Source organism: Drosophila willistoni, assembly GCF_018902025.1.
Source record: "Drosophila willistoni isolate 14030-0811.24 chromosome XR unlocalized genomic scaffold, UCI_dwil_1.1 Seg105, whole genome shotgun sequence".
Classification (NCBI taxonomy): Eukaryota; Metazoa; Arthropoda; class Insecta; order Diptera; family Drosophilidae; genus Drosophila; species Drosophila willistoni.
In genome coordinates this window covers 1416276-1435242 of record NW_025814054.1, presented here as the reverse complement: position 1 = coordinate 1435242, position 18967 = coordinate 1416276, and the positions used below count along the sequence as shown (strand labels likewise).

Here is an 18967-nt window from a genome sequence, read left to right as displayed (position 1 = left end):
TGAATATGATATTTAGTAGCCTCACTGAGTTGCTGCGATTTGGTAGTACCTGCCTCTATCTATCTTGTATCTACGGGAAGAAGTACATATCATCCCGTATTGTTTTTTAAATACTTGTTTTTTGTTTTTGTTTTTTTGCTTTTTTTTAAGTGCTTTTTATCAAGTGTTTTTTATGCAGTAAAAGATTTATATACTCAAGTAGCTTTATCAAATATACTCTTGGGCTACTCCACAACTGACAATATGCAGTGAGTTAAAATTATAAAAGATGATTCTAAAAAATAAAAAAAAAGAACTGATCATAAAACTCTTAGCTAACTGTTGGAGTATAAACCACATGAAATGACAAATCATCTGATCAAAAAAACAACAAACATTTTTCAAAAAAACATACATACATATATACCATACATATACATATATAAACATTTTTAGTTATATATCTAAGCAGTTGCGTTTTTAAGCATTTAATTACCGTAATTATTTAACAAACAACACCAAAAGTGAGAGAGAGAAAGAGAGAGAGAGAGAGAGAGAGATGAAGAGAGATATAATATTTTACAATTGTATTTTTCGGTTTTTAATCAATTTATGTTCTCATAATAAATCACATATTTTTATAATATTATTAAATTTTTAGGAGCAACATAAAAGATATCTCGATTATATATCCCATAACAACAACAACAACAGCAACAACAAAACCAACTAGCAACAATAAAAATTCGAATGTTAATGATGATTATGATCCACATTTACATCGCAATGTCAAGAATCCTACCACGTAAGTTACACATGCATATATGTATGTATATGATTCGATATTGGTATATAAATTTTCTAAAATTTTCCAGTAACTGGCAGACATTTGCCCATTTTCTCAAGGCCTCTGTGGGCACAGGTGTATTAGCCATGCCCAGTGCCTATGCTCATGCTGGCTATGTCAATGGAACAATATTGACTTTAATTATTGGTCTTTTGGCCCTTTATTGCCTACATATTTTGGTAAGCATCAAAGTGTTATAGCCCTAATTAAAGTCTAAGGTCTCAACTTGAAAATGGCATTAGATAATAATATTTTCTAATAATATTTATTTATTTGTTGTTATTTGTTTCAGATCGCCAGCATGTATATAATTTGCAAACGTCAGCGTGTGCCCTATGTAAGCTTCTCACAATCCATGTATTTGGGCTTGAAACATGGTCCACCCTATCTGCGGTTTTTGGCTCCTATAGCCAAGTAAGTCAAAGTTATTAGTCATATTCATTAATCGTACAGATACATATATTCGATTATACTTTCTACTATTTAATTTTACAGACCATTTGTCGATGGCTTTTTGGCATTTTATCATTTTGGAATTTGTTGCGTTTATGTTGTATTCATTGCGGAGAGCATTAAACAATTGGTCGATGAATATCTGGTTGTTTGGGATGTACGTTTGCATATGTGCCTTATAATAGTGCCCCTCTTGTTGATCTATAGTATACGGAATTTAAAATTGCTTGCTCCATTCTCGACTGCAGCAAATTTGCTATTGTTTGTCGGTAAGTTCATCAAGAAACAATGACAATATTTATTTTAGTTATACATATGTATATGAAAACTTGGATTGTTCCTGTCAGGTTTTGGAATTATTTTGTACTATATATTTGAGGATTTGCCACCATTAAGCACACGAGATGCTTTTGTAAGTGTTACAGAGTTACCAACATTTTTTGGAACAGTTCTGTTTGCCTTGGAAGCTGTGGGCGTGGTAAGTTTAAGCTACTAAAGTTTTTGTGATCATCTGTAAAAGTTAATTCTCGATAGATTCTTGCCATTGAGGAAAATATGGCCAATCCTAAAGATTATGTGCGACCTTTTGGCATTATGAATATGGGCATGTCCATTGTCCTGGGTTTATATATACTCTTGGGATTCTCTGGTTATTGGAAATATGGTTCAGAATCATTGGGAAGCGTTACGCTGAATATACCACAATCAGAAATGTATGTTTTTTTTCTATATTACTATTTAATTTCACTATTTGATATCACTTTTTTGGAAATCCCAGACTCGCCCAGGTGGTAAAGATCTTCTTTGCTATAACGACATGGATTTCATATGCCCTGCAGGGTTATGTCACTGCCCAAATTATATGGCACAAGTATTTGAGTAAGAAATTCAAAGACACATCAAAGCATTCGCTATATGAATTGATATTCAGAGCTGTGGTTGTCCTCCTAACTTGTAAGTCTAACTAAATAGCGCAAATTTTATTTGAATTCCTCAAAAAACTTGAAAAAAAAAAATAAAATTAAATTTTTCTTTGCAGTTGCCTGTGCCGTTGCCATACCGGATCTATCGGTTTTCCTTTCGCTGGTTGGATCGTTCTGCTTATCATTCTTGGGTCTCATATTTCCAGCTCTACTCCAGATTTGTGTGCATTATGATTTGGGCTATGGAGCGTTTCGCTATAAATTAATTCTTAATTTATTATTATTAGCTTTTGGCATTTTCGGAGGTGCGGTTGGAACCTATGTAAGCATCACAGATATTATAGCGGTCTATAGGCCAACGCCACAAACTGATTGAAAATTTTGGAAATTAACTTAAGCCTTGTACAAATATGCAAATATACAATACACACAAACACACATGCACATAAGCCACACCAACACTGACACACTTATAAATAATACATACATATAAAAGGGTCATATTTATAAATCAAGTTTAAGTATAGGATAATTATTGCCTTCTAAGCACACAGAGCGACATATGGAAAGCAAAAGGTAAATAATCAGGGCTATTTGTAGTACCTAATATCATTCCAAAGCCAAAGCAATCTGAAAAATTATTCTTAATTTTAATTAAAAGGCAAGTTAAGAAACTTACTCCGACTTGAACTCGCTCTTTCCCCCTTTTCACCCTATGTGTGTGTGTGTGTGTGTGTGTATGGCAAAATGCAATGCAATATATGTATGCCAAACTCAAATATGCAACTAGCAGATAGAGAGAGAGAGAGAGAAAGCTGGGTGGATGAAGGGGGAGAGATTGCGGGCAAGGGAGGCTGTTAGAAACATGCCCCACACTCACGTGCAACGAACTGTAATTAAATGCAACCGCAATTAACACAAAAGCGCCGCAGGTCAGTAAGCCAGACAGACAGCAGGAGGGACTAGAGGACAGACAGAAACATCAGGTAGCAGGCAGCAGGACTCTTGCCTTTACACCAGCTCTTCCCAGCACCCCTCCACCACAAAACCCCATGCACACACCCACACCTTTCACTCAACTCTACCGAATTCTCCTACTGCATTTTATTTACAATGTTTTAGCTCACAGGTTACACTGACAAACGTAGCCATCTTTGTTTCCAGTTGTTGCCGTTGTCCTCACTCGTTCCTGCTGCCTTTTAAAGGCTAGCCACAGAGAGGCTCGGTAGGAGGTAGTGTTAGGGAGAAACATAGGGGACGACCCTAAGAAGCCAAATGCTCAAAATGCCTGAATGCCATTTACGAGAGTGGCACAGTTTCTTTCGGTTATTTCGGTTGTTTGAAGAATGTGTAATTAACAAAATAGCAACAAGCTTATAACATAATCCGATAACTTATATCAGTTTTTAATTAATTTTGTTTAAGAAATACGGTTTCGTTTCTGTTTTTTCTAAGAAATTCTTAATCCTTCAAATATTTAGAAAACTAAATAGAATTCGAACTTATCCACACATTGTCTGTCCGGAAAGATTTCCGGAAAAATAATCATATGTCTAGAAGCAGTCGTTTCTGTAGTGGCAACCCTCGCGGTTTGTCTGATACTGTTGCCACCCTCTTTTCATCCCACAAATGTGTTGAAATGCCATTTGCTTTGTACGTTTAATTACTCTTTTGACGGAAATAACACAACATTCGTTTTTTTTCCTTCTCATTTTGTTTTTCCCTTAGTTGTTGTTCGTCTTTCTATGAGCGTTTTTCAAAATGCCAACAACAAAATAGAAAATGCATAGATGCCGCAAGAGTCTGAACGCATATTCAGTCCGTCGGTTAGTCAATGTCTATGGGATAACCGGCGGGTGCCTTTAGGGCAAGGTAGCTTGGCTGGCTTGTTGAAGGAGCGTGTGAAATTTAACACTATGTCAAGTGAAGGTCTTCAATTACCCCAAAACGAAAGCTTAAAGAGCCAACGCAAAGTCAAACGAAGAAGATGTAGCACTCTATAGATAGATTGGTTCTGGGGGCCACCTTTAACAACCTTCCGTGCCCCACTCCGCCTCTGCTTCCATTTGTAGCACTCTATTCTCCAATTGCTTCTTGTTCCTTATCAATTTGTATAGAAATCTTTCACTTTGAGCTGAGCCAGGCAAATTAAATGACAAGTTTATTTCTTGTTTGCCTTTTTTCCTTGTTGTTGTTGTGCTTTTTGTATTTTATTTTATTTCATTCTGTTCCCTTGTTCTGTTTTCTGTTCTGTTCTGGTATTTTTTTTTTTTTATTTTGCCTTTGCGTTTTGGCATTCGAGCAGTTTAATTATATTTGTGCAGGGTAGCGCAAGTTTTAGTGCTTCCGGGCAGTTGATTCCGGACGGGTGGAAATTGAATTGAATTACGCACAAATGCTAGGTAAACAAATGTATGGGCAGTTGGATTTGATATTGCTTCATATATACATACGCACACACACACGTACACACAAACTTGTACTTAAAACATTTACTAAAAGTTAATTAGAAAATTAATTTTATATTATCATTATCATAATACTAAATACTATGCCAAAACAGGGGAAAAAAAAAAACGCATACACAAAAGCTTCAGGCTTTATAATGCTTACTATTCAATTTTCAGTGCTGTTTGATCAAGCTGCTGGCATTATAAAATCTCATTTATTACTAAATATATACATATACAGACATATACCCTTCACAAAGCAGGGCATATCCACTTGTACTAGTGTCTCATAGAGTTTTAAAGTTTGATTTGTGCTGCTTTTGAAAGCTTTATTTTCCTCTCTAATGGTTAGGTAGAAAATATAATTGAATAATTGAATTATTTTTTATATATTTTTAAATAATATAATACATTTTGATATTGCAATAGAAATGTCGATGCATTGTTCTTACTTCTTCAAATTTGGTGACAAGTATACAAAGTTATGTTTGGTAACTAATGTCATTTGAGGAACCTACAAAGTATGGTTGACTTGTTGCATCATTTGGCAAGATATTTATATTAGTTACAATAGCCAAAAAGTTGATTCCTTTTAACGAAATAAATCTGTTGGTCGAATATTCAAAACGTTTAAAAAACATACAGATTAATTGAATTGATATAGGGTATTGACTGTGTCGATACCATCGAGTTAAATGTATAGCATAGCGTATTTTTTCCATTTTCTTATTACTGGTGGTGCAAACAGTTTTGAGCCATGATTATGATGGCGCTTATTGTTCAAATTTAAACAACGTTTCATCTTTGCCCTAATGAATAATGTATAATGTGAATATTGAAAAAAAATACAACAAAATGAGCTACATAATTCCCTTAAATATATATATAAATTTTTTTTTATTTATATGTATGTACATTTATAAAAAACATATTTTTATTTTTACTTTTTAGCATGTAATGCTTAAGCGTTTTGTTGGTTGGATGGGATTAAAAAGTCAGCGAAATGGCGATTATGAAGAGCTTATTGTTTAATAATTGATTCAATGTGGTCATGCGCTGATGTTTCAGTTTTGATTTTGAAAGGCTGTAACAATTGTTTTGTGGTTTTTGTGAAGCTCTTCACTAAAACACTTCTGAATTAACGTCAAAAAGCAGGAAATGCTATAGACTGGATTAGTGCCAGTCCAATTACTATATCAACTAGTACATATATTTTATAATTAGAGAGGTTGTGTACCGTTTTTTATGCAGTTACAAGAAAGTATCTCAGATGATGTTATACAAGCATATTGTAAATGAAAGCTTTGATGGAACGAGGCTAACCTTAAATAGTTGGGTGCTCACATTGTACACAATCGATTTCTGGCTATCGATTCTAAATCGTCACATCACTATCAATAGCACTGTATTAGCCAAACTTAAGAGGTAACGCAAAGCATTTAAGAAATACATTCTATATTGTCGTCTCGTCTCGCTGATCAAGAATATATATTTTATGCGTTGCATTATTCTGGCTAAAATAATAAAACCTTTTTTAAAAACTAAAACACTAAGCAAAACATGAAATCTCATTAGAAAAATCAGGAAAAATTACAAACGATTGAGAACTTAAAAAAAAGGAATAAAAAAAAACTAAATGAAAATTCATTTAATAATAAGGAAAAAATATAACTAAAAAATTTTTTAAGTTAAATTGGCACAGCTGACATTAACAGAAACTTTTTGAAAACAGAAATCGATAAGGGAAATGTGCAACCTTGGACTTAATCGAATGGATGGATTGAAACCTAACCTCATTACATTATATTTTATCGATTTCTTTTAACCGTGCCGACTATTGTGGCAGTAATAATACGACTAGCAGCAACAAGAGCCGTCTAAATGTCAGACGCTAAAAACAGCAAAGCAAAATAGAAAAACTCTCAGTTTACTTCTGTTAACTTAAATAAGCAAGCATATTCATTATATTATATTATCAAATGAACAATAGATTCGGTAGATAAGGTATATGGATCGGCTGTAAGCCTTAGCTCATAATAAACTTAAGGCTTATAGCCGATCCATAACTCATAATAAACTTAAGGCTTATAGCCGATCCATAACTCATAATAACCTTAACAGTCAAGTTATATTTTAATTGTCTACTTAATCTTTATATTTATTTACTTAATCAGCAAGATGAGACCAACTCATTGAGTCATCTGTCTATATGAATATGCCCAATCTCTGTCTAGACCCTTAAAGGTGCAATATTTTACGACCCCTTAAGAAACCTTTGGAACTGCCCGAAGCCTTAAGGAAGTCTACGGGATGCTTTAAGGAAGCCTAAAGGATACCTGGAGGAAACCTGAGAGAAGCCTTGGGGACTCCCCAAGGTCTGATCTGATTTATAAACTTAACCACTTTTAGCCTAATTTGTTCCATTAATAAAGATTACGGTTTTTTGGTAAATTTTCACACACACATTTCGTTCAATTTGATACACTTCTAACCTGAATTCTAAGCTGGCTTATCTAGTACACCTTCCATTCATCCATACATCCAACCATCCATCCATCCATCCATCCACCCATCCAACCATCCATGGCTTGCATCCATGCTGCCATCTCCGTGTTTACATATTTACGCAGTTTTAGCATGCCAACTGCTTAATTTGCCGCACACGCCTCTTTACAAATGACTCATTTTTATTCATTTAACTAATTTTTTTCTTTGGTGTTTGGCGTTGGGTGTCGGTGGAAACATGGATGTTGCAGGGTTACCGCCTGGTTTGAGGCAATTTGTAGTAGCTATCGTAACATTTTCTCGCATTCCCCAAACACGCTCTTGTTCCATTTTGCCGCAACAAAATGATTTATTTTACGCTAGGCTAAACACACACGTAGCTAAAACAACAAGATGATGTGAAGTAGGGAATGAAGAGACGGAAAGGTGTGGGTAGCTGGAGCAGCTAAAGCAGGTGTGGGTGGATGAGTGAGCACCAGCATCAGCGACAAGCGTCGCATTGTTTTGAGGTTACTGTATTTATTTTTGGGCCAACAATTTCGTACATTTTGGAAAGCGTAAAACGCCATCAGCATCCTGGCTGACTGCCTGCCTGTCTGCCTGCCTGCGCGCGCGAACATTTGCCATGAATACATAAAGTCGGCAACATACCAACAATGATTCTTAACCGCATGTGATTTATGCTTTGAATACATGAAACTATAATAGGGCCAGGTGAAAGGAATATGGGGGAATAGGAAAAGCTCATTGATTGTTGCTAATATGACTCTAAGCAACGAAAGGTGTATTCCATTTTGTATTTTTTTTTGTTTTCCCTGTTTCCGTTTTTCGGGCCAATTGTGGTCTACACTTTAGCACATCATACGACGAGCAAGGAAAAGGGTCACATGTATGGTTAGAGCAGCTGCTACTGCCGGTGCAGGTGCCTTAAACATTTATGAGCACCGACAACAAAAACAACACACACAACAAAAGCGACAGCAGCAAAAAGGGAAAAAACAAAACGGGAGTGAAAAGAAATATGGAAAAAGTGGAGTAGGGAGGAAAAAACGCTGATTTTTATTGAAGGGCTCACCGCAAAAATTATTATGAATGCCCTCCATGCATAATTCATTATGTTAAAGTGACCCCAATGCGTATACGCAATAATCATACGCCATGTGGCCATGTGTGTTAAGCGAGTTAGGGGTAAACGTAAAATTCCGTTGATTTCACCTTAGTTACAATCGAAAATCTACACATTAATACATATGCGACTCATCACGTGTAAAATAACAGGTAAATCGAAAAAGAAATAAAACTATAATAGACATAATAGGTTACCAAATATTCAATACTCATATTGATATACTTATGTACAAGGTAAAGTTTTGTAGTCAATTTCAATTTATGTATGTATTATGACACTGCTTGAGATAAAATTATAAACCACAAACGATATGACGTTTTCGTGAGGCAATGTTATCGTCAGGTGAGGAAAACTTCAAACTTGGAACCACTTTTTTTGAATTTGTAGTAAAAATACAGCCGTTAATTCTGAACAGATTTTATTAAAACAAAATGCAATCGTCGCAGGGTATCCATAATTTTAATCCCGACCTCAGTCAGAATTGATGGGTTTTTTACTAAATTTTTTTTTAACATTAAACAAAAAATATCAAAGAAGCTAACTTCGGCTGTGCCAAAATTTATATACCGTTGCAGTCCTTGGCCATAATAATTTTACATGTTCCAAACTCTGTTTTCTGTATCATCAATCCCCAGACGAAACCTTCCAAATATCATTTCCATTTCCTTTTCTTCTTCCCCATGCTGCATGCCGCGATTGGCGCGCTCTGTGGATTTCAAGCAATAACGTAGTAGAGCCGATTTATATTTACTGTAACTTGTGTTATTTTTATCCAATCTGATTAAAATTTCGCGATCGGTTGTCTTATATTCAAAACTATCATATTAGTAAATTTCATAGAGATACTCCAATTTCTTCATCTATGTTTCTTCTATAACTATATGATATAGTGGTCCGATCCTGACAATTTTCATACTATATCTGCTCCGGGCTATAAGTAGCTTAAATAACAAGTTTCATTCCGATACCTCTTAAGATGGCGGCTTCAAGTTGATTTGCACAGACGGACGAATCAGCTTCTTATGCTGATCAAGAATATATATACTTTATGGGGTCGGAAACGTCTCCTTCTGTGCGTTGCAAACATCTGACCAATTTTATAATACCCTCAGCAAGGGTATAAAAATGAAGTAAGTCGGTTTAGAGACTTTGGTATATGCACGTTAACCATATGCATTTGAAACAATTTTTAAATTTATAACATGTCTTATTCGACTGGGCTGTTGATGATGAAAAAAAAACCTACATACTTTAGATGGCTGGTAAGATGGGGAATAGCAATCGTAACGATTTAAGCATTTCAATTTAAAATAAGAAAAAAATAAAAAAATTAATAAAATTTAATTTAAGATTAAGGAAAAATATATATATTTGGTATATGCACATAAACCATATGCATTTGATACAATTTGTAAATTTATAACATGTGTTATTCGACTCGGCTGTTGATGATGAAAAAAAACCTACATACTTTAGATGGCTGGTAAGATGGGGAATAGCAATCGTAACGATTTAAGCATTTCAATTTTAAATAAGAAAAAAATAAAAAAATTAATAAAATTTAATTAAAGATTAAGGAAAAATATATATATTTGGTATATGCACATAAACCATATGCATTTGATACAATTTGTAAATTTATAACATGTGTTATTCGACTCGGCTGTTGATGATGAAAAAAAACCTACATACTTTAGATGGCTGGTAAGATGGGGAATAGCAATCGTAACGATTTAAGCATTTCAATTTTAAATAAGAAAAAAATAAAAAAATTAATAAAATTTAATTTAAGATTAAGGAAAAATATATATATTTGGTATATGCACATAAACCATATGCATTTGATACAATTTGTAAATTTATAACATGTGTTATTCGACTCGGCTGTTGATGATGAAAAAAAACCTACATACTTTAGATGGCTGGTAAGATGGGGAATAGCAATCGTAACGATTTAGAAATTTCAATTTTAAATAAGAAAAAAATAAAAAATTTAATAAAATTTAATTTAAGATTAAGGAAAAATATATATATTTGGTATATGCACATAAACCATATGCATTTGATACAATTTATAAATTTATAACATGTGTTATTCGACTCGGCTGTTGATGATGAAAAAAAACCTACATACTTTAGATGGCTGGTAAGATGGGGAATAGCAATCGTAACGATTTAGAAATTTCAATTTTAAATAAGAAAAAATTAATAAAATTTAATTTAAGATTAAGGAAAAATATATATATTTGGTATATGCACATGAACCATATGCTTTTGATACAATTTGTAAATTTATAACATGTGTTATTCGACTCGGCTGTTGATTATGAAAAAAAACCTACATACTTTAGATGGCTGGTAAGATGGGGAATAGCAATCGTAACGATTTAAGCATTTTAATTTAAAATAAGAAAAAAATAAAAAAATTTACAAAATTTAATTTAAGAATAAGGAAAAATATATACTTAAGAAATATATAGTTCTTTATAGATCAAAGATTTAAGGAATATGATCAAAAAAAGGAAAATAAAAACGAATTGGCGTTTTATTTAAAAAAAAAAGGAAGCAAAACATCCCAAACATATATTACTAAGGAATATTGTCATTAATAAATTCGAGAATAAACGAACTAATTTTAATAGGCACGATTTACAAATGAAAATGCTCTTTGCCAATCAATCATCTATTCTGGCATTACAAGAAATAGAAGACAAGGAAAATTGAAATGGTAATCGTTGAACCCAATTCGATCACATTAAATTGGGAAAAGGCAACCCAAGTCAGTCGCTTTAAAACGAATAAAGAATTTTAAATTAAAATATTAATTATGTTAGGAGAGGAAGAACTGAAGTCTGCTCCCTTCCGAACTCCAAATGAAAATGAAAGTTCAGGAATCTAAGGTGTTGGTTAATGTCAATTCTGAATTGAGTTAAATTTTCACAGCTTGCTTTGACCGAAACTTATTGGAAATAGAAATCGATAAGAGAAATGTGCAAATTATCGATTTCTGTTTATCGATTGACTATCGAAGCAGTATCATGACTAGCAACAACATGCAACATTTCACATAAACATTCATTGAACAAAAAACCGACAAATGGGTGAGAGAACTGTTTAACCTACATTTTTGGAAACGCTGTTTAATTCATTATAGAAGATTCTTTCCATGGAAAAACCTAATTCGACAAACATTTCGTTTTGGTTGCCTCCTCTTATGCCATTGGAACGAAGGATATTAAAATACATTACAACAAATGTGAAAATCATATGTCTGCGTGTTTTTTCGCTAATTAGTGGCCTGCGGTTGGTTTCTGCAAACTATATGTACATACACACATACGTATGCACATACGCACATTGTAAATGTGTGTGAGTGTTTGTGTATTTTGCAGAAAAGCCATGCAAATCGATTGCCATTAGCAACATAACCATAATTATTAACGGCCTTAAAAATTGGAGGAATTGCATGCTCGAATCCCCAGCTGGGTCTAGATTGCGGGATGTGCGATTTACAGTCTCTCGATAACATTGTCAAACGCTTTAGTCTCTTATCGAACTAAGCCCAAGAGTTGAGATGCTGAAAATCTGTTGGTGTTGGTTGCTGTCGCTGTTGCTGTTCTATGTTTGTGTGTGTGTAGTTGGCAAACAAATGGCAAGCTATGTGCACAATTGCAGGCAATTCATCTTGGGCAACATCTAACAATTGTTCGCTCAATCGACGATGGCGACCAAAAAACGCACCAATGAAAAGTAGTCGAAGGATAAGAAGTATGGTGGTACGACGCCGGGGCCGAGTACAATGGCAAGCGAATTGTATTTATCGATTGAGCTTCATCAACCGCACTTACACAAGAAGAGAGTGGAGAGGGACTGTAGTTTGGGTTTGAGTTGAAGGGCAGGTCGTCGTCGACATCGTAGTCGTAGTCGTCGTTGTTGTTGTAGTCGTCGCAGCCATTGAGTTATGGCAAACATGCGGCATAAATTATGGGTTTTAGGGCTTCGGATCGAGAGGATGATTGCAGGAGCTGAAGATGGAGAAGCAACAGAAGCCAGACCAGACCAGACCAGACCAGAACAGTCAAACCAAACCAGACCGTTGACATGCCAAGTATACGCGCGCTTCGCAGCGCTCCATGACATGACAGTTGCTCATCGTATCCGTGGTTGCCGTTTGCAAGAACCAAACATCAGTATAGCGCAATGAGCAAGAGCTAGAGAATGATGATAATAATGATGTCGAGGACAGGGACGAGGGCGATAACTGTCATTGCTTGTCATTGGAACATTTCAAGTATTTCAACTTGCTTGCGATAATATTATTAACACATACACAAATACAGCAATCTATATGTACATATCCCTAAGCGAATGACGTCTCCTCCTCAAGGACAAGTCTAATCGTATTGCCAGCTGTTTTGGCAATTATGTCAAAGCCAAACCATGAAATCTACATCTACCAACTGATTGATTCGATTGTTTTAAACTTATCCAACATGTAGTCTAATGTCTAAGAGGTGCATAATCGAGTATTCAAATTGTAGGCTGAGAATCTCTAAAGTAACCAAGGGATCGCCATTTGATTCTTCTGACTTTAACAGATTATGAAGCTTTAATTTGGAGCCAAACGTTCTTTGAATTTTTTAATTTTTATACAAGTGTTTACCTAAAAAAGTATGAGCTCAGATGATGACACTTTATGAAATTTTGTATCTATATATTGGCTAGAACAGTAGCAAAGCGATTAGAAGGTCTTGTGAACTCTAAGTCGATATTGTTTCATTAAAGCAACGTACTGTGAAATTCCATGATTATTAAATACTAATAAGTCACAAACAAAAGATTTTCTACATGCTTAAGCGACCTGTTGTGAAATTTCACACGAACGATTGACTGAAATACATACAATCGCATAATACCCACAATTCATGGAAAGTATAAAGCGTTATGGGTTCAACAGTGAATTTCTGTAGGATTTCATGCGAATCTCCAGAGTGTTATTGTTATTGTTTCACGGCTATTTGATTATAAGCCAAAAATCGATTGACCTTAGCTCAAATTATGCATAACATTTAGCAATGACAAATTTCTTTATTGGCAAAAATAAGTGATTGAATTTATTTTTCTCTTTTACTGCCAGTGTCTGTTTTAATTAGCCCCATCATTTATTATTACTAAATATATATGTATGATAAATGTTGTGTTAAATTCTATTATTGCTATTTTATTTTCATTTTGCGTATTATTTATCTTGTTACCTGTAATTATTTTAAGAGCGCTAGAGACACAAAAAAAAAAGACGAACAAAACAAATATAAAAATAAAACCAATGGCAAAACTAAATGCAAATATTATGCAACATTTAATACTATTGTTAATTGAATAATGCGCAATTGTTTTATGTAATTTTAATTCGATTTGTATTATGGCATTATGGCCATAGCCCATAGCCGGGACCGAAAGCTAATGAAGTGTAAATGAGAATGAATTTCAGGCATTTGAGATATGACCGGGTATAGAATAAACTCTCGCATTTTATTGCAAAAAAAAAAGAAACACACACACACACAAAAACACTCATACATATCTATGAGGGATCTAGGATATACCATAACCAACTTCAATTTCTCGCAACAAATAAGCATTTCCTCTACTCTCTTCTCTCATCGTTGTTGTAGTTGTTGTTGTTGTTGCTGGCATAAAGCCAAAGATAAATGGCAAATACCAAAATGCCAACACACACAAATATAACCCAACCGGGAAGGTCAGTAATGTTAAGAGAGTGAAAGAGGGGCGGGCGGGAGGACAAGTGGAACTATATAACAAATCTCATGCTAGTTGTTGGTTAGAGCGGGGTCGAATTTATGTGCGCTCATGTCACTGCACACAAAAAGTTAAACAGGGCGCAACGGAAGTGCGACAACAAAACGACGACGACGACGACAACAGCGTGTAGCAGGACCCACAGTCGGAGCCAGAGACAGCGCCAGGACATGCTATAAGGATAACAGGAAACAGGCCTTGCATTGCAATTTCTAGCTGTTGTTGGCCAAATCAGTGCGACAAATCCTGACGCTCTCCTCATTATCATGAATCACTAAACACTAAACTATGGCAAATAACTATCTCTATATACCAATAAAAGGGTCAACATATTGAGTTAACCGTATGTATGTATTACTTAATCCTCTTTAAATGACAGAATTCAAATAAGGATAAATCAATAAGAGAATTAACACATTGCTTGGCGAGTTTGAAAATTTTAATTACTCGAATTAGCAACTTAAATAAAATACAGCTGAAAGAAAGTCTTAATTAAATCAACAGACAATGAGGAACAATAATATTTAAGTCATGTTAAAATAGATAAAGAGAATCCACTAGTAAGCAGCTAAATAGTAGCATATATTTAACTATCTGCCCGATATGTTTTTCTCAGTGTATGACAATTTGTTTGTCCTCTTAAAGTTTAAGAATTGTGTGTATCTACATTGGCTATAAAAATCCACAATGGAACTGAGCCGCCTTGCGCTTCTTCCCTTTTGCCATACAAAAGGGCGACGACGAACCTTCAAATTGAGATATTTCTCAACCACTTTTGCACTGACTCAGATTCTCTTACTGTATTTCAGTAACTTTTATTGTTGTGTTTTAGAGCTTCATTATTTTTTGGGTCATGTAAAGCGATATCGTTTGACGTTGTGCTTTCATTCATATTATTATTGCATACTTTTTGGAGCATATGGTTTTAAAATGTTAGAGGAATACATGATTGAAGGCAGAAGTAGGAAATAATTTGACCTTTGCCTACTGCAACTGAATTAAGAAGCAAACAATCTTTGATTATAATTATTGATGGATTCTTAGCTTCTGTGCTTAACCTTTTTACATTTACCCATGGACCCCAAAAGGAAATTAAAGAAAATGTTATCCATGCAAATGCATAAAGTATGTCAACTAGTTTTATCTCGCATCTGACTTCATTTCTTCATTCATTTCACCTAACTAACAGCATTAACTGGCAGTGCCAACGGGGCGTATGTGTAATGTGTAGGCAAGAAGCTGATGGGTGGGGTAAAATTTAGCTCTGAGTGTTTTTTATTGCTGAAGCCAACTTCCGTTGCTTGTTGACATATTTCCACTTCATTGCAAGGGCTCCAACAGGCAAATGAAGATACAGCCGCGAGAGACTCATTCAGGTGAACAGAGCAGAGCAGAGTAAAGTAAAGCAAAGCAAAGCAGAGCAGGGCAAGGAGGAGACGTAGGGTAAAAGGAAAATTGTAGAGAAAATATACTATAAAAAGAATATAAAAAAAAGAAAATACCAAAACAACAACAACACACAGAGAGACAGGGCAAGGAAGGGGGAGTTGGCAGCAAGGGCCGGGGATATGGGGTGTAGGTCGTTTGGGTGTAGCTAAAATATGCCAGACATGTGCCAGCACATGGACACGGAGTACTCTATGCCTTTGCCGTGCAGTACTGTGCGTATACTCAACGAATCCCATTTGGCAAGTGGCAGATATTTTCCGTTTTCGCTTTTCTTTTCCTTTCTTTTTATTTTCTCCCTTTTATATATATACATTTTTTTGTTTGTCGTTCGTTTTCTGTTTTGTTTTTGCACATTTTAATTTGTGTCAAATTGTTGCTAAAATGCAAAACGCATTGTTTGCCAGCAGGCACAGAGGATGGCAGTAGATGTTTCTTTACCCTTTTTCGCCATGTCCTCGTCGTCCTTCTTCTTCTTCGTCGTCGTTGTCGTCGTCGTCTATGGCTTCTTTTGGTTCTCTCTTTCTAGCCTTGTTAACACAGTTTTGTGCTTTTGTTTCTTCTCTCTGTGTGTGTGAGTTGTGTTGTTTTTATTCCCTTTTATTGTTGTCCCATAACAAAAAAACATTGGCAAGCATGTGGCCAAGTGTAGGAGGTGAGATGGGGGCGTGGCATGGCAAGGCGGCTGCAATGTCTCCATGTTGCAAAAGCACAACAATAAAAAGTTGTTACAAATTCATTACCGAAGGCGTTAAATTTGACACAGTTTTGCATGCGGAATGTTACAAGAAGTAAGAGGCAAGGCATGTGGGAGATCGGGCAAATGGATAAGAGAAGGAGGACAAACATGCAACAAGGCTCAGAAGAGAAATGGCTGTAATATGCATATGAAAAGTAGGACGGATTGAAAAATCCGCTGAAGAAAGGCGAAAAAAGAACACACACACACACCAAATAAAACTTAAATTGGTTTTTTTTTATATTCGGTTCGAGGATTTATGCAAAGGTCAAAGCACATACATTCACAACAACAACACCACCACCAACAACAACAACAAAAGAAGAATTAAAAACAAAGGAAAGGGAAAAGATGAACAGGTGAAAGGGCAAAAGGTGAATGAGTTCAGCCTGAATGGTAAAGGATTAAAGGGAAAAAAAAGGCACACAGACACGTTTTTTTTCGCCCGTCCCCCTCTTTCCTACAGTAAAAGTTCTTTCATGAAACGAATTTAAATCGCAAACTTTTCATATACATTTTTCAGACCGAAAGCTTCTTGGGAATTCCATCTAACGAAATCGTTGAAAGATGAAACCAAGAGAAATGTTCCAAAAATTCTCTAGAAGTTGATTTCTGCTTGTAAATATTTACATCTAATTTAAATAAAAATAAAGCTCTAAACACTTACATTTAATTAAATTCATAAAGGTCAATCCCCATGGAAAAGTTCAAAGTTCTTGATGTATTTTCTAAATTGTGACATTTTGTTACGCACAAATAGACAGATTCCATTATTTTGAGAAATTAAAGATTATATATTCCATTGAAATTGGGTTAGTGAGCTGATATTTATTGCAGAATCTAATGGGTAACTAAAAAAAGGCATAGATTTTCTCGTGTGGCAGTTACTCTTCGTCATTTAAAAAGTAGTCTTGAAATGAATCTCTCGAACTAATGGCCTTTTCCCTTGTTTGAGTTTGTTTTTTGTTTATTGAAAACGTCAATCAATTTTATGCAATGAGAGGTATATGTATAATATTCAGAAAATCTTACTGCGATGTTCTGACATTTTGCCATTTCTATTTTGGCTTTCTATTATTATTATTATTTTTTTTTGGATTTGATGTAAGACATATAATTTTTGTTGCATACTTTTTTAAGCATCATATGCATTATTTATATAAATTTTTGTTGTTGTTCCTGACAAACGACAAAGAGTTGGGGGTGTGGCATAACCAAAGGAAATGGGCGTAAACAAAAAGGATTATTATCATTTGACATTTTTTGCTAACACAATTCGTTGGCACTTTGCATCTAAATCGAAATTACCAAAGACACGCATGCATGATCAGAGGAAGAGGAAGTGAAGGGTAGGGGAAACAGCTAACTCATACACCCACACACACACACACACACACACACACACACACACATGGTATAGACATAAAGTATGCACAAGGCGTTGACTGCCATTTGAACTTCCTTCCGACTTTTGCCACCGCCTTCTCATCTGTCTACGCCTCCATCTCTAACGTCTCTCTCATCCCCTCTTTGCCCCAGCCCGCCCATCGTCCTCCCACGCACCATTTTGTGCTTCGATTATAATCTGAGTTTAATGTTAAAGCCTCTTGTTGTTGTGCCTCTGCTTCCTCCGCGTATATTGTTACTGTTGAGTGGCATTAACCTTAGGGTTTAATTTGTAGCAACTTCCGCTATGAAAATTACTTAAATTGCGATTTCCGTTGATTTCTGCCTTCCTGTCTTTTTCGTGTGCGCGATGGGCAGGGGGGACTGTCGCGTCGTATCTCTGACAGCTCGCGGGTTAATTTTGTAATTTCATCTTAATTGCAAAGTCTTGTACGTGATTGTTGTTAGTTATTGTTGCTTATCAAATGGTCTATGCAATTATGGTGAGACAGCAGCTACCAAAGGGGCAGCACAACAATTCGCGTTCAAAGAAGTAATAGAAATTGTAGACAAAAAGAAAGCAACCTTAAAAAACTGACCACATAAACAATTGTCTTTAAGGAGCATTACAAAAACTTGCTAATTTGTAGATGGGAAATGGTATAATAAATATTTAATTGTAAAAACTTTCAAAGAGTACACAAAAGCTCTATTTTTGTATATTTCATAAGATGGGACCTCTTACATTAGTTTATCTATTATGATTTCGTAATGATTCCTGAATGATTCTTTATTGAATCTTTAATACTCCTTAATGATTCTTTTTTTATTCTTAAATGTTTCATAAATGATTCATTAATAGTTCTTTAATGATTCCTTAATGATACATTCATGATTTGTTAAATATTCTTCAATAATGCATTAATGTTTTATTTTTGATTCCTTAATGTTTCATAAAAGATTCTTATAAGATTCTTTAATGATTCCTCTACGATTCGATTAATGATTGATTAAAGATCCCTTAATGGTTCACTTATGGTTTCTTAATGATGCTTTAATGATTCCTTAATGATTACTTTATGATTCCTTAATGATTATTTAATAATTCTGTTACGATTCCTTTATGATTCCGTGATTTGGCTCTGAATTATTGCGTCAACTAGTCTTTATACTAAAATATTTATTACCATACTTATTACTTCTTCAATTAACTCTAAATGATCACTGATGCCCATATACTAGAAAACTGTCACTTTTTTAATCATGAATAATTTTAATTATTTAATACTT

General features: G+C 34.7%; 1 protein-coding gene across 1 annotated transcript; it reads left to right on the top strand.

Moving 5' to 3' along the window:
• The first annotated feature begins 88 nt into the window (after positions 1–88).
• LOC6645021 (proton-coupled amino acid transporter-like protein CG1139) lies at positions 89–2660 on the top strand. The gene is made up of 9 exons (XM_023177162.2): positions 89–248; positions 641–784; positions 855–1005; positions 1119–1240; positions 1322–1548; positions 1627–1757; positions 1814–1992; positions 2058–2233; positions 2319–2660. Exons 1-9 carry the CDS (start codon positions 244–246, stop codon positions 2576–2578), a joined length of 1395 nt encoding a protein of 464 aa, XP_023032930.1. The 5' UTR covers positions 89–243; the 3' UTR covers positions 2579–2660.
• The last annotated feature ends 16307 nt before the right edge of the window (positions 2661–18967 follow it).

Bases quoted from the DNA above. Each gene is read 5' to 3' on its own strand.
- LOC6645021 (XM_023177162.2), top strand. The intron at 1,006-1,118 runs GTAAGCATCAAA...TATTTGTTTCAG, and splicing joins TTTATTGCCTACATATTTTG to ATCGCCAGCATGTATATAAT. The intron at 1,993-2,057 runs GTATGTTTTTTT...TGGAAATCCCAG, and splicing joins AATATACCACAATCAGAAAT to ACTCGCCCAGGTGGTAAAGA.